The 13232-nt window shown below is 35.0% G+C and overlaps 1 protein-coding gene across 2 annotated transcripts in view; it reads left to right on the plus strand.

Annotated features, from left to right (window-relative positions):
- Window positions 1–13232, plus strand: part of DNAJC10 (DnaJ heat shock protein family (Hsp40) member C10) — a 54185-nt gene that overhangs the window by 25678 nt on the left and 15275 nt on the right. For both annotated transcript variants that reach the window (XM_045367352.2, XM_065525731.1), the window contains 7 exons: window positions 2101–2215; window positions 6162–6289; window positions 6577–6693; window positions 9163–9264; window positions 10463–10618; window positions 11841–11974; window positions 12976–13029. In XM_045367352.2, coding sequence (XP_045223287.1) covers window positions 2101–2215; window positions 6162–6289; window positions 6577–6693; window positions 9163–9264; window positions 10463–10618; window positions 11841–11974; window positions 12976–13029 — 806 coding nt within the window. The remainder of the gene's footprint in view (window positions 1–2100; window positions 2216–6161; window positions 6290–6576; window positions 6694–9162; window positions 9265–10462; window positions 10619–11840; window positions 11975–12975; window positions 13030–13232) is intronic.

Here is a 13232-nt window from a genome sequence, read left to right on the forward strand (position 1 = left end):
TTTGTGCTTTCTTTTTCCTCTTTTTTATTAAAAGTTTATATGTAATCTGAAAGTGGCTAATTTCCATTTATTTCAGCATTTGATAAACCTGTATCATACAATTTTTCTGGAATGCATACTATAGGAAGTTATCTTTCCCTTTTAAAAATTCTTATTTCTTTATATAAGTAATTCTCGGTCATTGTTTAAAAATCAGGACAATAAATAAGTACAAAAATGAAGTAATTATCTAAAAACATCACCCATACTCTTAACATTGTTCATAACCCTGCTAAGTATTTACTGTATTACCATTTAAACATTTGGTGAGTGCCCATATGCGTATGTAGGCATATGTATATGTGTGCACATGCATACATATTGTAATGGCCTTTGTAATAGACCTACACATGCAAATGTATATGTCTGCGTTTTAATCAAAATGAATTCACTGTATACTTTTTTTGTTAACTTTTGTCATTCAGCAATATCGTAAACTTTTTCACAGACTTGCAAAAATGCATATATATTTATATGTATATAAAATCTCTATATCCATGTACACATGTATATCCTCATTATTCCCTAAAGGCTACATAGTGGCTTACTATATGGCTATGCCATAATTGTTTAGCAAATCTTCTCTTACTGATTTTATGTCGTTTCCTTTATTTTTTATATCAAATTATGCAGATCTTATCTTTAGTGTGGGAAATTTTGTTTTCTTTTTTTTATTTTGAGACAGAGTCATTCTGTCACCCAGGCTGGAGTGCAGTGGCATGCTCTTGACTCACTGCAACCTCGGCCTCACGGTTCAAGTGATTCCGGGTTCCAGTGATTCCCTCCTGAGTAGCTGGGACTACAGGCGCATGTCACCAAGTCCGGCTAATTTTTGTACTTTTAGTAGAGACTGGGTTTCTCCATGTTAGCCAAGCTGGTCTTGAATTCCTGATCTCAGGTGATCCGCCCACCTCAGCCTCCCAAAGTGCTGGGATTACAGACATGAACCACCACACCTGGCCATATGGGAAATTTTCAACTCAAGGTTATGTTTTCTTAAATGGTTTTTATTCTCATTACTAGAGTCCTCCAGAAAGTTTTATCAGTTTATAATCTCACTGACAGCACATGGGTGGCCATTTCTCCATACTGTGCCCACCATGGTACTCTCATTCTTCATAATCTTCACAATTCCAATAGGCCACAAGTGATATGTTAACAATATTCACTTTCATTTAGTTGCTTTCTACTGGTTGGGGGAAAAATACTTTTTCCTGATTATTAACAGATCATAATTTTTCTCCAGTTAATTTTCTCTTTGTATCTGTGGCCTATTTTCTTTTTTCTGATGGGATGTTTGTCCAGTTTTGTTTGTTTTTGTTGATGTGATGTAGTGTTGCTCTGTCAGCCAGGCTGGAGTGCATTGGTGTGATCTAGGCTCCCTGCAACCTCCGCCTCCCGGATTCAAGCAGTTTTCCTGCCTCAGCCTCCCAAGTAGCTGGGAATACAGGCGCAAGCCACCACACCTGGCTACTTTTTGTATTTTTAGTAGAGACATGGTTTCACCATGTTGGTCAGGCTGATCTCAAACTCCTGACCTCAGGCGATTCACCCACCTCAGCCTCCCAAAGTGCTGGGATTACAAGCATGAGCCAGCGCACCTGGCCTATCTTGTTTCTTAATGGATCTTCTGTCTTAAATGCCACGAATTTGTTCCCGGTTTATCATTTGGCTGTTGTGCTTAGGTTCTTCTTTTTCACACAGTTTGAAAACATTAACCTTTTTCTTCATTATTTCTGCTTCTGAAAATGATCTCTCCTCTATCTCAAGATTATATAAACATTCTCTACATCTTCAGAAAGTAGGTTTCTGGAATAACTTCATATTTTCTTGGGAATTTCCTCAGGTTTTTGTTAACTCTCTAGGAAGCATTTTTTAACTAAATTGAGTCTTATTATTAAATATAAATGAATTATTTCTGTCTCTTATTTTCATAGCCTGTTAGCTTCTGTTTAAAAACTGTGTCATTAGGGCAATGCCATTTTTGGATTATCATGAATATTTACAAATCAAATGGGTAAGACTATTTTTATCAAATTTGACCTTCTTTTTCTCCTTTAGGTTGGCAGGTTTGACTGTTCCTCTGCACCAGACATCTGTAGTAATCTCTATGTTTTTCAGCCATCTCTAGCAGTATTTAAAGGACAAGGAACCAAAGAATATGAAATTCATCATGGTAAGAATAGAAAACATGATTAAAAATGTAGCTTCATTTTCATATAGAGGTTTTCTAATTGTGCTTTTTAAATTTATTTTGTATGGACTTGCTTATTGTAAATAACTTTTCTCAGTAAATATGAGGACAGATATTTTGAATTATATGTAGTCATTTTATTCTCTTTACTCTTCTTTTTAACATAAATGCCTTTTCTCTATTCAATATTTTGATCAGGGTTTCTGGTGATAAGTCAAGCTAGTGAGAAATTCAAGTCCTGCTTGTTGGCAAAAGTAAGCAACACCTGCAGTTTATATTCCAGCTTGCCATGTGTATCATCTCAGCCATTATAGGCAATTTCCAGACATTCTTTTTGGTTTTTCTCCCACTAGACTTCTGATTAACTGCCTTGTTATCTTTCTTGCATTTATAATTTTATTTCAGCTTATTTGGGACTTTAGCTCTGCATTTATGTGAGTGCAGTCTCAACTCCAAGAGTTCGGACTACAGCAGAGTTCTTGTCCTGAAAGAAGTCAAATGTAGCAAAAGAAAGACACAGACTACCAACTATCACACAGTTAAGTGAATAACACATACCGATGAAATGCCCGTTAGCACCTAGCACTGCTTTCAATGTTGAGGATATAAATTTGTAAGACATGAACTCCTTCAAGAAGTTTAAAATAGTGTAGTAGGGAACGGAGGGGGGAGATCCATAAGAAAACATAAAAAATACCTTAATGGTCATTATATATTAACTACAACAAGATAAAATAGACTTCTGCATAGTAGAGGTCAAGAAGTGGTATTTGAATTGAGCATAAAGTACTCACTTTCCCCAAGCAACTATAGGGGAAAAAGAAGTGAGACCTCTAGGCTGGAGGAACTTTGTGAGCAAAGGTATAGGGTAAGATAACCCTCACAGTAACTACTGTTTATTCACTGCTTTCTACAAGTCAGACATTCTGCCAAAAGCCTCGCATACGTGATTCATTTTTATCTTTACAACAGCCCAGTGAAGGAGAAAATGGAGACTCAGAAAGGTTAAGTAACTTGCCCTATGACAGACAACTGGAAACTAGCCATGGTAGATTTTGAATCAAAATTTGACTGACTGCAAAACCTAGGTTTAAACTATACATCATGCACTAAAAGTGCTAGAAATGACTAAGTTTGAATAATAGAATTATATTATTTTTTATCTCTCAAATAGTTATCAGACATCCCTCTTCTCTGTGCTTACTGCTTTGTTTTAGGCCCATTATCTCCTTCATCTATTATAATAATATCCTCTAGGAGGGTTGCTTATCTCCTAGCCTCTCTTCCTTACAATCGATTCTTTGTTTTGTTTGCAGTTATTGTCCATTCCATTCTTGTGTCACTTTTCCGCCTTGACTTTCCTGATTTCTTATAGCATAAGCTTCAGATTCCTTAGCATAGAAGCAATAATCTTGTCTGTTTTGCTCACTGCTCTATCTCCAGCACCTAGAGTGGTGCCTGGCACATAGTAAGAACTCAGGAAATGTTTGTTCAGTGAATGGGATATGTTTACAGTCTGGCTCCGCCAGTTTTTCCAATCTTAATTCCCACTGCTGCCCCTCCAGATAGTCTTAGCTCCAGCTACCTTTGGATCCTTGTGAATGCCATATTCTTTCACTCCTCTAGGTGCCTTCACACATGATTTTTCCTCCTGCATTGTAATCACGCCTTCCTGTTCCACAGGATATTTAGCAAACACCAAATTGCCCTTCAAAACTTAAAGCAGCTTCTTCCCTGGGAAATACATTGTGAATCTCTAAGCACTTCCTTTTATGTGCTCTTACAAACTTTGTAATAGAACTTACATTGTTTAGATTAAAATAGTTATTGAGCATCTACATGTACCAGGTACAGTACTGAAGAATAGGAAAAAATGTGAACTATAATTAGTAATCTCTAATACAAAGAACATTGTGGGCTATTAGGGAAAACAGACAAATAAATGGACATTTTTTTTTTTATGGACAGGTTTTTAAAAATGTTTGCAGTGGGAAGTATTTATTGTCTATTGCTTAGTAGTAAATTACCCCAAAACTCAGTGGTTTAAAACAAACATGTATTAATTCACAGTTTTTGGTGGTCAGGAATCTGAGAACAGTTTAGCTGGGTAGTTCCAGACATGGATTTTCTCATGAGGTTGCATTCAAAATACACAAGGGCTCTGGTCCTCTGAAGGCTAGACTAGCTACAGGGTCTGGTTCCAAGCTTACTCCTGCGATGGTCAGGAGGCCTCATATGGCAGGAGGCCTAAGTTCCTCACTGGCTGTTGGCAGAGGCCTCAGTTCCTCATCATGTGGTCTTTTGTGGGGCTGCTCTCAATATGGTAGCTAGCTTCTCTGATAGTAACAGAGATGAAGAGAAGTAGATTTGTAAAAGACCAAGAATGCAAAATCAGTATTACTTGTTGACTGTTGAGATGAGTGGGAGGTCGAGAGAGAGAGAGTCAAGGATAATACCTATGTTTCTGTCTTGACGAAATTGCAGTTCAGTGATTGTACTATTCAGTGTAAGTGGACTGTGGTAGCAATGTAGAATATGGATTAGTTAAGGAAGGCTGAGTGAAGAAACACTAGCCAGGTTATTACAGTAGGCCAGACTGAGTTCAGGCAGTAGCAATGGGTTGGAAATGGTAAGAATGGAATGGATAGAATTACTATGATACAGGGCAGAGAAAAAAGTCAAGGCTTACTCTGGGGAATTATATTTAGCCAGCTAGTGGATAATTATGTTATTGCCAAGATAAGGATGGTGAGAAAAGGAGCAGGTTTGGAGGAAAATAACACAGCCTTAATTTGAATATATGGCCATGTGTCAACGACAGAGACGTCTTCTGAGAAATGTGTGGTTAGGTGATTTCATGGTTGTGCAAACATCAGAGAGCGTACTTTAAAAACACTAGATGGCATAATCCACTACACATCTAGGCTATACAGTATAGCCTATTGCTCCTAGGCTACAGATCTGTACAATGTGTTACAGTGTACTGAATATCATAAGCAACTGTAACAGTGGTAAGAGTTTGTGTGTCTAAATGTATCTAAATATAGAAAAGGGGTAATGTGTTGCACTGCAGAGTTACAACAGCAACACCATCACTGAGCCATAGGAATTTTTCAGCTCCATTATAATCTTATGGGACCCCATCATATAGGTGGTCCACCATTGCCTGAAATATCATTATTCAGGACTGTATTGTGTTTGATGTGTTTACGTGATATCCAAGTACAAATTTTTCACTGGGAAGTTGGTAACACGGGTTTTGAATTCCTAAGAGAAGTCTAGGTTGTAGAAAACGATTTAGGAGTTAGGCCATAATAATCACCGAAGTAAGCGTAAATAAAGAACCCTATAAAAAAGTCATTATTCTACCTCTGAAGATGAGGGAACATTTCAAAAAGATTTTGACTTTTTTTTTTTTTTTTTTTTTTTTTGAGATGGAGTCTCACTCTCACCAGGCTGGAGTGCAGTGGCAAGATCTCTGCTCACTGCAACCTCCACCTCCCAGGTTCAAGTAATTCTCCTGCCTCAGCCTTCCGAGTAGCTGGGACTACAGGCACACGCCACCATGCCTGGCTAATTTTTTGTATTTTTAGTAGAGACAGGGTTTCACTGTGTTAGCCAGGATGGTCTCAATCTCGTGACCTTGTGATCTGTCTGCCTTGGCCTCCCAAGTGCTGGGATTGCAGGCGTGAGCCAGCGCGCCTGGCCAATTTTGACATTTTTAGTCCAGGAAACAGAAGAGTGTGCAAGAAAAGGGTACTCCTATCAGAGCTAAGCCCTGTATAGTATACAGAACACTAAAACCTCACCAAAATCAGTTTGTTCATAATTTATCTTCTTTAATATTTTGAGTGTAAAAACTTTGAAATGTTTCTGTGCGTACAAAAAGCAGAATTTGGATTTTAATTTCTCTCATTCACTTTGAAAGGAAAGAAGATTCTATATGATATACTTGCTTTTGCCAAAGAAAGTGTGAATTCTCATGTTACCACACTTGGACCTCAAAATTTTCCTGCCAATGACAAAGAACCATGGCTTGTTGATTTCTTTGCCCCTGTAAGTTATTTTTGTCTGTCAAATTCTAACATTGTCAGATTTTCTCCTGTTATGGCAAAAAGACATTTTCTAGATAACTTTGAATCATTAGTACTAGAACTGTGTCATCCATTGTGGCCACTAATGTACATTGCTTCTAAATGAGTGCTAATGTAATTACCCCTCCAGGGAAGGTTTGCCACTAAATACAGTATGTGTTACTTAGCATATTACTTGTTGCAGAAATGATGGGGGGGTGCGGTTTGTGTCATTTGGCTCGGTGCTTATGAATATTTTTTCTTCCCTAGTGGTGTCCACCATGTCGAGCTTTACTACCAGAGTTACGAAGAGCATCAAATCTTCTTTATGGTCAGCTTAAGTTTGGTACACTAGATTGTACAGTTCATGAGGGACTCTGTAACATGGTAAGGCAAAGTATCAAAAATTATTCTAATTAATTTTATAAAATGGAGACCTTTGGGCTGTTTATTATTAAAACAATAAAATAACTTAGAAATAATACATCTTCTATTTAGAGTAGTAACAAATTATTTAATCAAATAATTTTTTTAGAAAATGGTATCAAATATGATTGGATTAAACCATGAATAGCTAATCAGTGGATTGAATGTAAATAAGGTCTTATTTATCAAATTCAGGCAGCTGTTTTCATTAACTTGATAAAATGCTTATATGATTTTCCAGTTATTTAAGATTGTTATATTTATTTAATATTTTTGACATTTTATAATTTTTTTCCTTTGGCTTTCCTCATACTTCTAAGTATATTTGCTGGAAGGAAGTTAAAACAATGAACAAGCCTTTTGAAATCTTTGTTTAAATGAAAATATTTTCTCAGGTAAATATTCACTCCTCAGTTGCAGGAAAAACTAGAAATTATGTACCGTAGAATGAAAGTACATAATATCACCTATAAAATACTCTTGGCAAAAAAAAAAAAAAAAAAAATCCATCCTATAGTAGATCTATCTCCAGATCTATTAGTCTATAGGAAATCGAATGACAAGAGAGCATATTAAGTGACACCATGGATATGAAATCTATAATTTCCAGTATGTGGAGAACTTTACAGGACAAACACCCAGTTTATTGGTCAAATACATTGTATATAGTGGAGGAGAGATTAAAGAGACTTAACAGACTGTCAGTCAAATACAACATTTAGACTTTGTTTGGATGCAATTTAAACAAACCAAGTGCAAAGAAAGATAATTGAGGAAATGTGAACACTGACAAGATATCTGATGATTTCAGGTAATTATTGTTAATTTTTGACAACAAAACTGATACTATGGTTATATGGAGGGGAGTCCTTACATTTTAAATATACTGAAATATTTGTGGATGAAATTACAGATCATCTGAAATTTGCTTTAAAATAATCTTAGGAGTAGACTAGAAAGGGAGTATAAGTGAAATAAAAAGCCATGAGTCAGTGATTATTGTAGCTATATGAATACGCGAGAGTTTGTTGCTCTCTACTTTTGTGAATGTTTTAAATAACTCATAAAAAAAGTTAAACTAGATGGAGAAAAGATAAAGGGAAAAAAGAAATGGGAAGAGGAAGGAAAACAAAAGAAAGCCATACATTTTTAGAACATCATAGAAGTTTAAGCCAGCAGCAGTGGCACATGCCTGTAGAAATTTCTTTAAAATACATTTTTATAAAAGGAAATGAATAAGGCCTTTGGTTTTGAATGTTTTATCTGTGAAATGCCAAAGATACAAAATTAATGTGGTAAACAATAATTATCTTAATTTTAATTCCTTCAGTTTTTCTACTTTCCATCTTAGCTCGTTAAACAAATGTGAGTTCAGTGTAAGCGTTTAAAACTGATATCCGATTTACCTGGAATAGAGGCCAAAATTCACACTCACCAATTAGTTGCCACTCACTAATTGGTTGACCTTGACCAAGTTACTTAGCCTCTCAGTAGCTTAGTTTCCTAATCTATACAGTGGGTTTTATAATTTTAGCAACTAAGTAGAATTGTTGTGAAGAATAAATGAGAAACTACATGTTAAATGCTAAAATAATGCTCAACACATAGTAAACACATTAAATTTCAGCTGTAATCGCTTTGTTAATCAATGAATTATTTGAATTTGCACACATTTTTCAAGACTAATATAAATGTTTCCATTGTTTTTTCAAAAATTATTTTGAATCCTGGTCAAAGATTCCAATTTGCTAATGAGTACTTAAAACTTTAAGAGTACAAAGTTTAGCTACAGCAAATCTATAGACAGGCATCTCTTTATAACTTAAAAAGTAAAAATAAGAGCTTGAGAGAGATGCTTCCTAGGCTGGTGCCCATTTTATTTCTGAGAAGGAAATTAAGCATTTCCTTCTATAAAGGCTATCTTGAAGAAAGAATACAAAGTGATTACATTCATAGGGCATGATTCATAATTCTTTAACCTAAAATATAATCATGTACCCCCTAATTATTTGTGTCTTTATTCTTGCTATGTTATTTCCTGATCATCATCATTTGTAGAAAAAGTATTTATTATGGTTTAAAAAAAGACTCAAGCTAGAGATACAGCCTGTTCTTTATAGCCTCTTCTTATCTTGGTTCAGGAGAGTAAAAAGGGACCATTCGTGTAATTACCATGTCGATTTCTCAATGTTTCAATGTCTATGGTTTTCATGGCTAATGGAGCAGCTATAAATAAGGATCAGGTATTCATCAGTATTTAGCAGTATTCATTGCCATGAGTGCTTTGCTAAATTTGGTGAGACTAAAATTTTTGTCACCAGCAATTTAGAAATGGGTTTTTAAAATCCTGTTAGAGGCAAACTTGTTATAAATTTGTAACAAATAGGTGAAATCTATAAAATCTTTAATTTGTATTCTCCTTCCTATCAGTATAACATTCAGGCTTATCCAACAACAGTGGTATTCAACCAGTCCAACATTCATGAGTATGAAGGACATCACTCTGCTGAACAAATCTTGGAGTTCATAGAGGTATTTCAAACTATAGACTATGTGGCTAGAAATTTGTCTTTTTATATGTTACACCCTGTATGAATATTTCATATTGTTTAATAGGATTTCTTCTTTCCATGCCCAAACTATTTTCTGACAAAATGATTTTTAAAGAATTTTTCTAATGTTTTACTGTTACTAAACTCAACGTAAATCTGTGTTTTACTTGTTACCTGGTATGTACAGTGCCTTATAAACAATGGACACAATTCTTTATTGAACATATGCAGTATACTTTCACCTCGTCACCCCCTTGTGCTGTTTTCTCTGAAAATGAGTGTCCGGCATCTACAGCATCTTTTTTTTTTTTTTCTTCTCAGTAACACTCTTGATTGACTGAAATACAGGGGCCTCCTAGAAAAAAATGAAAAATTCTTGTTTATTATTATCCATTTAATGACCCTCCAACCTTGTCCTATTCATCTGTTCCTCCTTCTCTAACGTAATGTTTTGTGGTGGTTTCCCAGTGAAGCTACCCTCTTCATTAGTATTACCTGATTGTTGTAGGCTGAAGCTTTGTTAAAATATCATTTGGAGCAAAGAATCTGTAGAACGGTGTAGTATCACCAGTCAGAATGTCAGAAAAATGAGATAGTAGGCTTTCCATTAGTAATTAAAGAATCATTTTCAAGCCAGTCATTCTTGGTTCTAGAACAAAACTTTATGGCCTCTGTAGACATCCAGGCAGCCCTTGAAACTTTTGTATTATCCACGCGGAAACTTAAAATCACCTCTTTTCCCTGCCTGTCATTTTAGTGATATGTAGAGATAAAGGAAAAATAGACCTTGATTTTTTACAAAACTGATGAGCAAAATCCAAACTTAAAAAATCCAAGTTAGTTTTATTTTCATTTTTTAAGTTAATTCACATTAGATTTCTTTTAGCTATCCTTAAGTATCTTTTAGTTTCTCAAAAATGAGAACTTTCTAAAGGACATACACGGATTGAGCACCCCTAATCCAAAAATCTTAAATCTGAAATGCTCCAAAGTCTGAATTTCATGTTTAGCCTTGGGTTTCATCCCCAAGATACATGCAAATATTCCAAAATTCAAAATTCACAATACTTCCAAGTATTTTGGATAAGAGATACTCAGCCTGTACCAACGATTTTCCAGGAATATATGAACAGCTGTGTTTTATATACATGTTATAATGGAAGCTATGTTCTCTTCAGGATCTTATGAATCCTTCAGTGGTCTCCCTTACACCCACCACCTTCAATGAACTAGTTACACAAAGAAAACACAACGAAGTATGGATGGTTGATTTCTATTCTCCGTGGTGTCATCCTTGTCAAGTCTTAATGCCAGAATGGAAAAGAATGGCCCGGGTATAGTAAAAATCATTTATTTTTAATCTTAACATTTACTAAGAATGTTTAGTTAACAGAATTATTTTGAAACTGATGTGAGTGAACCCACAATTAAATTATTACTTTATAACAGTTCTGATCATACCACTTTGATTCCAGCTCTGTTTCTGTCTGGTACGTGAATGGCATAGCCTACCCTTTTGTGTGTATAGCATCTGGTACACATTTTTTTTTTTTTCTTTTGGTCAGCGAGGTACAGTCTCACTCTGGAGTGCAGTGGCGCAATCTTGACTCACTGCAACCTCAGCCACCCTCGTAGCTGGGATTACAGGCATGTGCTACCACGTCTAGCTAATTTTTGTATTTTTAGTAGAAACAGGGTTATGCCATATTGGCCAGGCTGGTCCTGAACTCCTGGCCTCAAGTAGTCTGCCTACCTCTACCTTTCCAAGTGCTGGGATTACAAACATGAGCCACCGTGCCCAGTATATCCGGTGCTTTTAACTAAATTGTTGCCAAAAACAACCCAAAACTTTACCTAACTTTTTGTTTCAATTTTTTCTAATTTTTTTTCTGCTTTATTTTTAGAGCTTAAAGATAACATTTCCTCACATATTGTAGGACTTAAAAGTAAGAAAACAAAAAGCTTTCAGCATGTGTATTAGAAAATTTCCTGAAAATAGGCACCATGTTTTAAGTTGTACAAGATTGGAAACAAATTACTTAAATACCAGAATGGAAAATGCAATTACTACTTCACATTTATTTACAAGATAAAAAATAAATCTGAGTTAAACTGATTTCTAGTATCTTAACATTTAGGATTACATATTTTTGTGCTCTTTTCAATACAATTTTTAAGTTCAGGTGTGAGTCAGTATAACATATTAGATACCTATAATGCTTGTTTTCATTGGAAAGAGTAATTCTTTGAAATATTGCAAAGACTTTCATTAGTTTCTGGCACTTTGAATTTTAGAAGTACATAGTTTTTTCTCATGTAACAGGTAAATGAAGTAAATTGTTTAATCTGCAATAATTTTAGTAAGTGCTTAATTACAAAATTAGATTACAAATTCATTAGTATAAGTGGTCTATTTTATGTTAAACCCTTATCCATTTTTACTGGGTGAAAGTCACTGATACATAATAACTATTTCACTATAATAATATAATGCTTGTTTCTTTATTGTAAACATATGTAAAAAGTGATGGAGGTAATCCGTTTCTTCTTTTATAGACATTAACTGGACTGATCAATGTGGGCAGTATAGATTGCCAACAGTACCATTCTTTTTGTGCCCAGGAAAATGTTCAAAGATACCCTGAGATAAGATTTTTTCCCCCAAAATCAAATAAAGCTTATCAGTATCAGTAAGTATTCTCTCATATTTGAAGGCATGTATTATAATTATTTAATTATACACTTAACAGTTAAGTTACCTGAACAAAATAAAAGTTAACCCAACAAATACTTATTGGGAGCCTAGTACGTAAAGATAGTGTGTTAATGAGCACTTCAGAAGATGAAAAGAGAGTACTGAACAGTCTCAATGTGCATAAAACTTATAATCTAGACAAAAAGATAAGGAAAGGAAGAGCTAACATTTATTAAGTCCTTATTTGGTTTCAGGTACTATATTAGATACTTTACTCACCTTATTTCCAATAATCCTCACATATACTTTGTGAACTAGGAATTACTGCCCTTCCTACTATTACAGAGAAGTAAACTGTGATTCTCAGCCCTTAGAATCCAAGGTCTATAAGTTATCTAAGGCTTAGATAACTTCCCCAAGTCACACAGTTGTTAAGTTGAAGCTGGGGTTTGAACCCAAGTCTGTCTCAGCACCCATGCTGTTTCCACAACACCATGTGGTATTTCAGGTAGAAAACGCAAATGTAAGGTACATATGATGAATGTTATTAAACAAGTAAAATTGAACCATGGATTTAAAGGGAGGAAAGGATCTCAACTATGAGGAAATTATGAAAGGCTGCATTTTGTAGGTAGTTTTTGACATGTGTCTTTAAAAATTGGTAGGAATTTAACAGACAGTAATAACTTGAATAAAGATTCAGAAACTAAAACCGTGGACATTCTGAGTTTTGCAGTTCCCATAGGTCTACAGGAGATGTCCAGTAGGTAGCTAGACATTCTGGGCTGTCTGGGACACAAAGATACCAAGACTAGAGAAAAATACATTTGTGAGGCCTTGTAAACAGAATTTGTAGCTAGGAATATCTGAGAAGAGAGATGCCAGATGAAATCAATCAGTATAACTTGTTTTTTAAATTGCTACAATAAGATTGTTTTCTGAATACATCCAATAATAGATAATCCTATTTACAACTAACATTTTTTCTTCTCTCAGCAGTTACAATGGTTGGAATAGGGATGCTTATTCCCTGAGAATCTGGGGTCTAGGGTGAGTAATTAAAATGTATATCATTGTATAAAATAGATTCAATGCTATTTACCCCCCTTTTATGTCAATAGTTAAATTTACTATGGGTTAAGGTTCTAGCCTTTTAAATTACTTAGTAAAGGATTATATTAACCAAGATGGTACTGTACTTTATTACGTTGCCATTCCTTGACATCATTTTTAACTTAGAAAGTATTACAATA

Source organism: Macaca fascicularis, chromosome 12 (genome assembly GCF_037993035.2).
Source record: "Macaca fascicularis isolate 582-1 chromosome 12, T2T-MFA8v1.1".
Taxonomy (NCBI): Eukaryota; Metazoa; Chordata; class Mammalia; order Primates; family Cercopithecidae; genus Macaca; species Macaca fascicularis.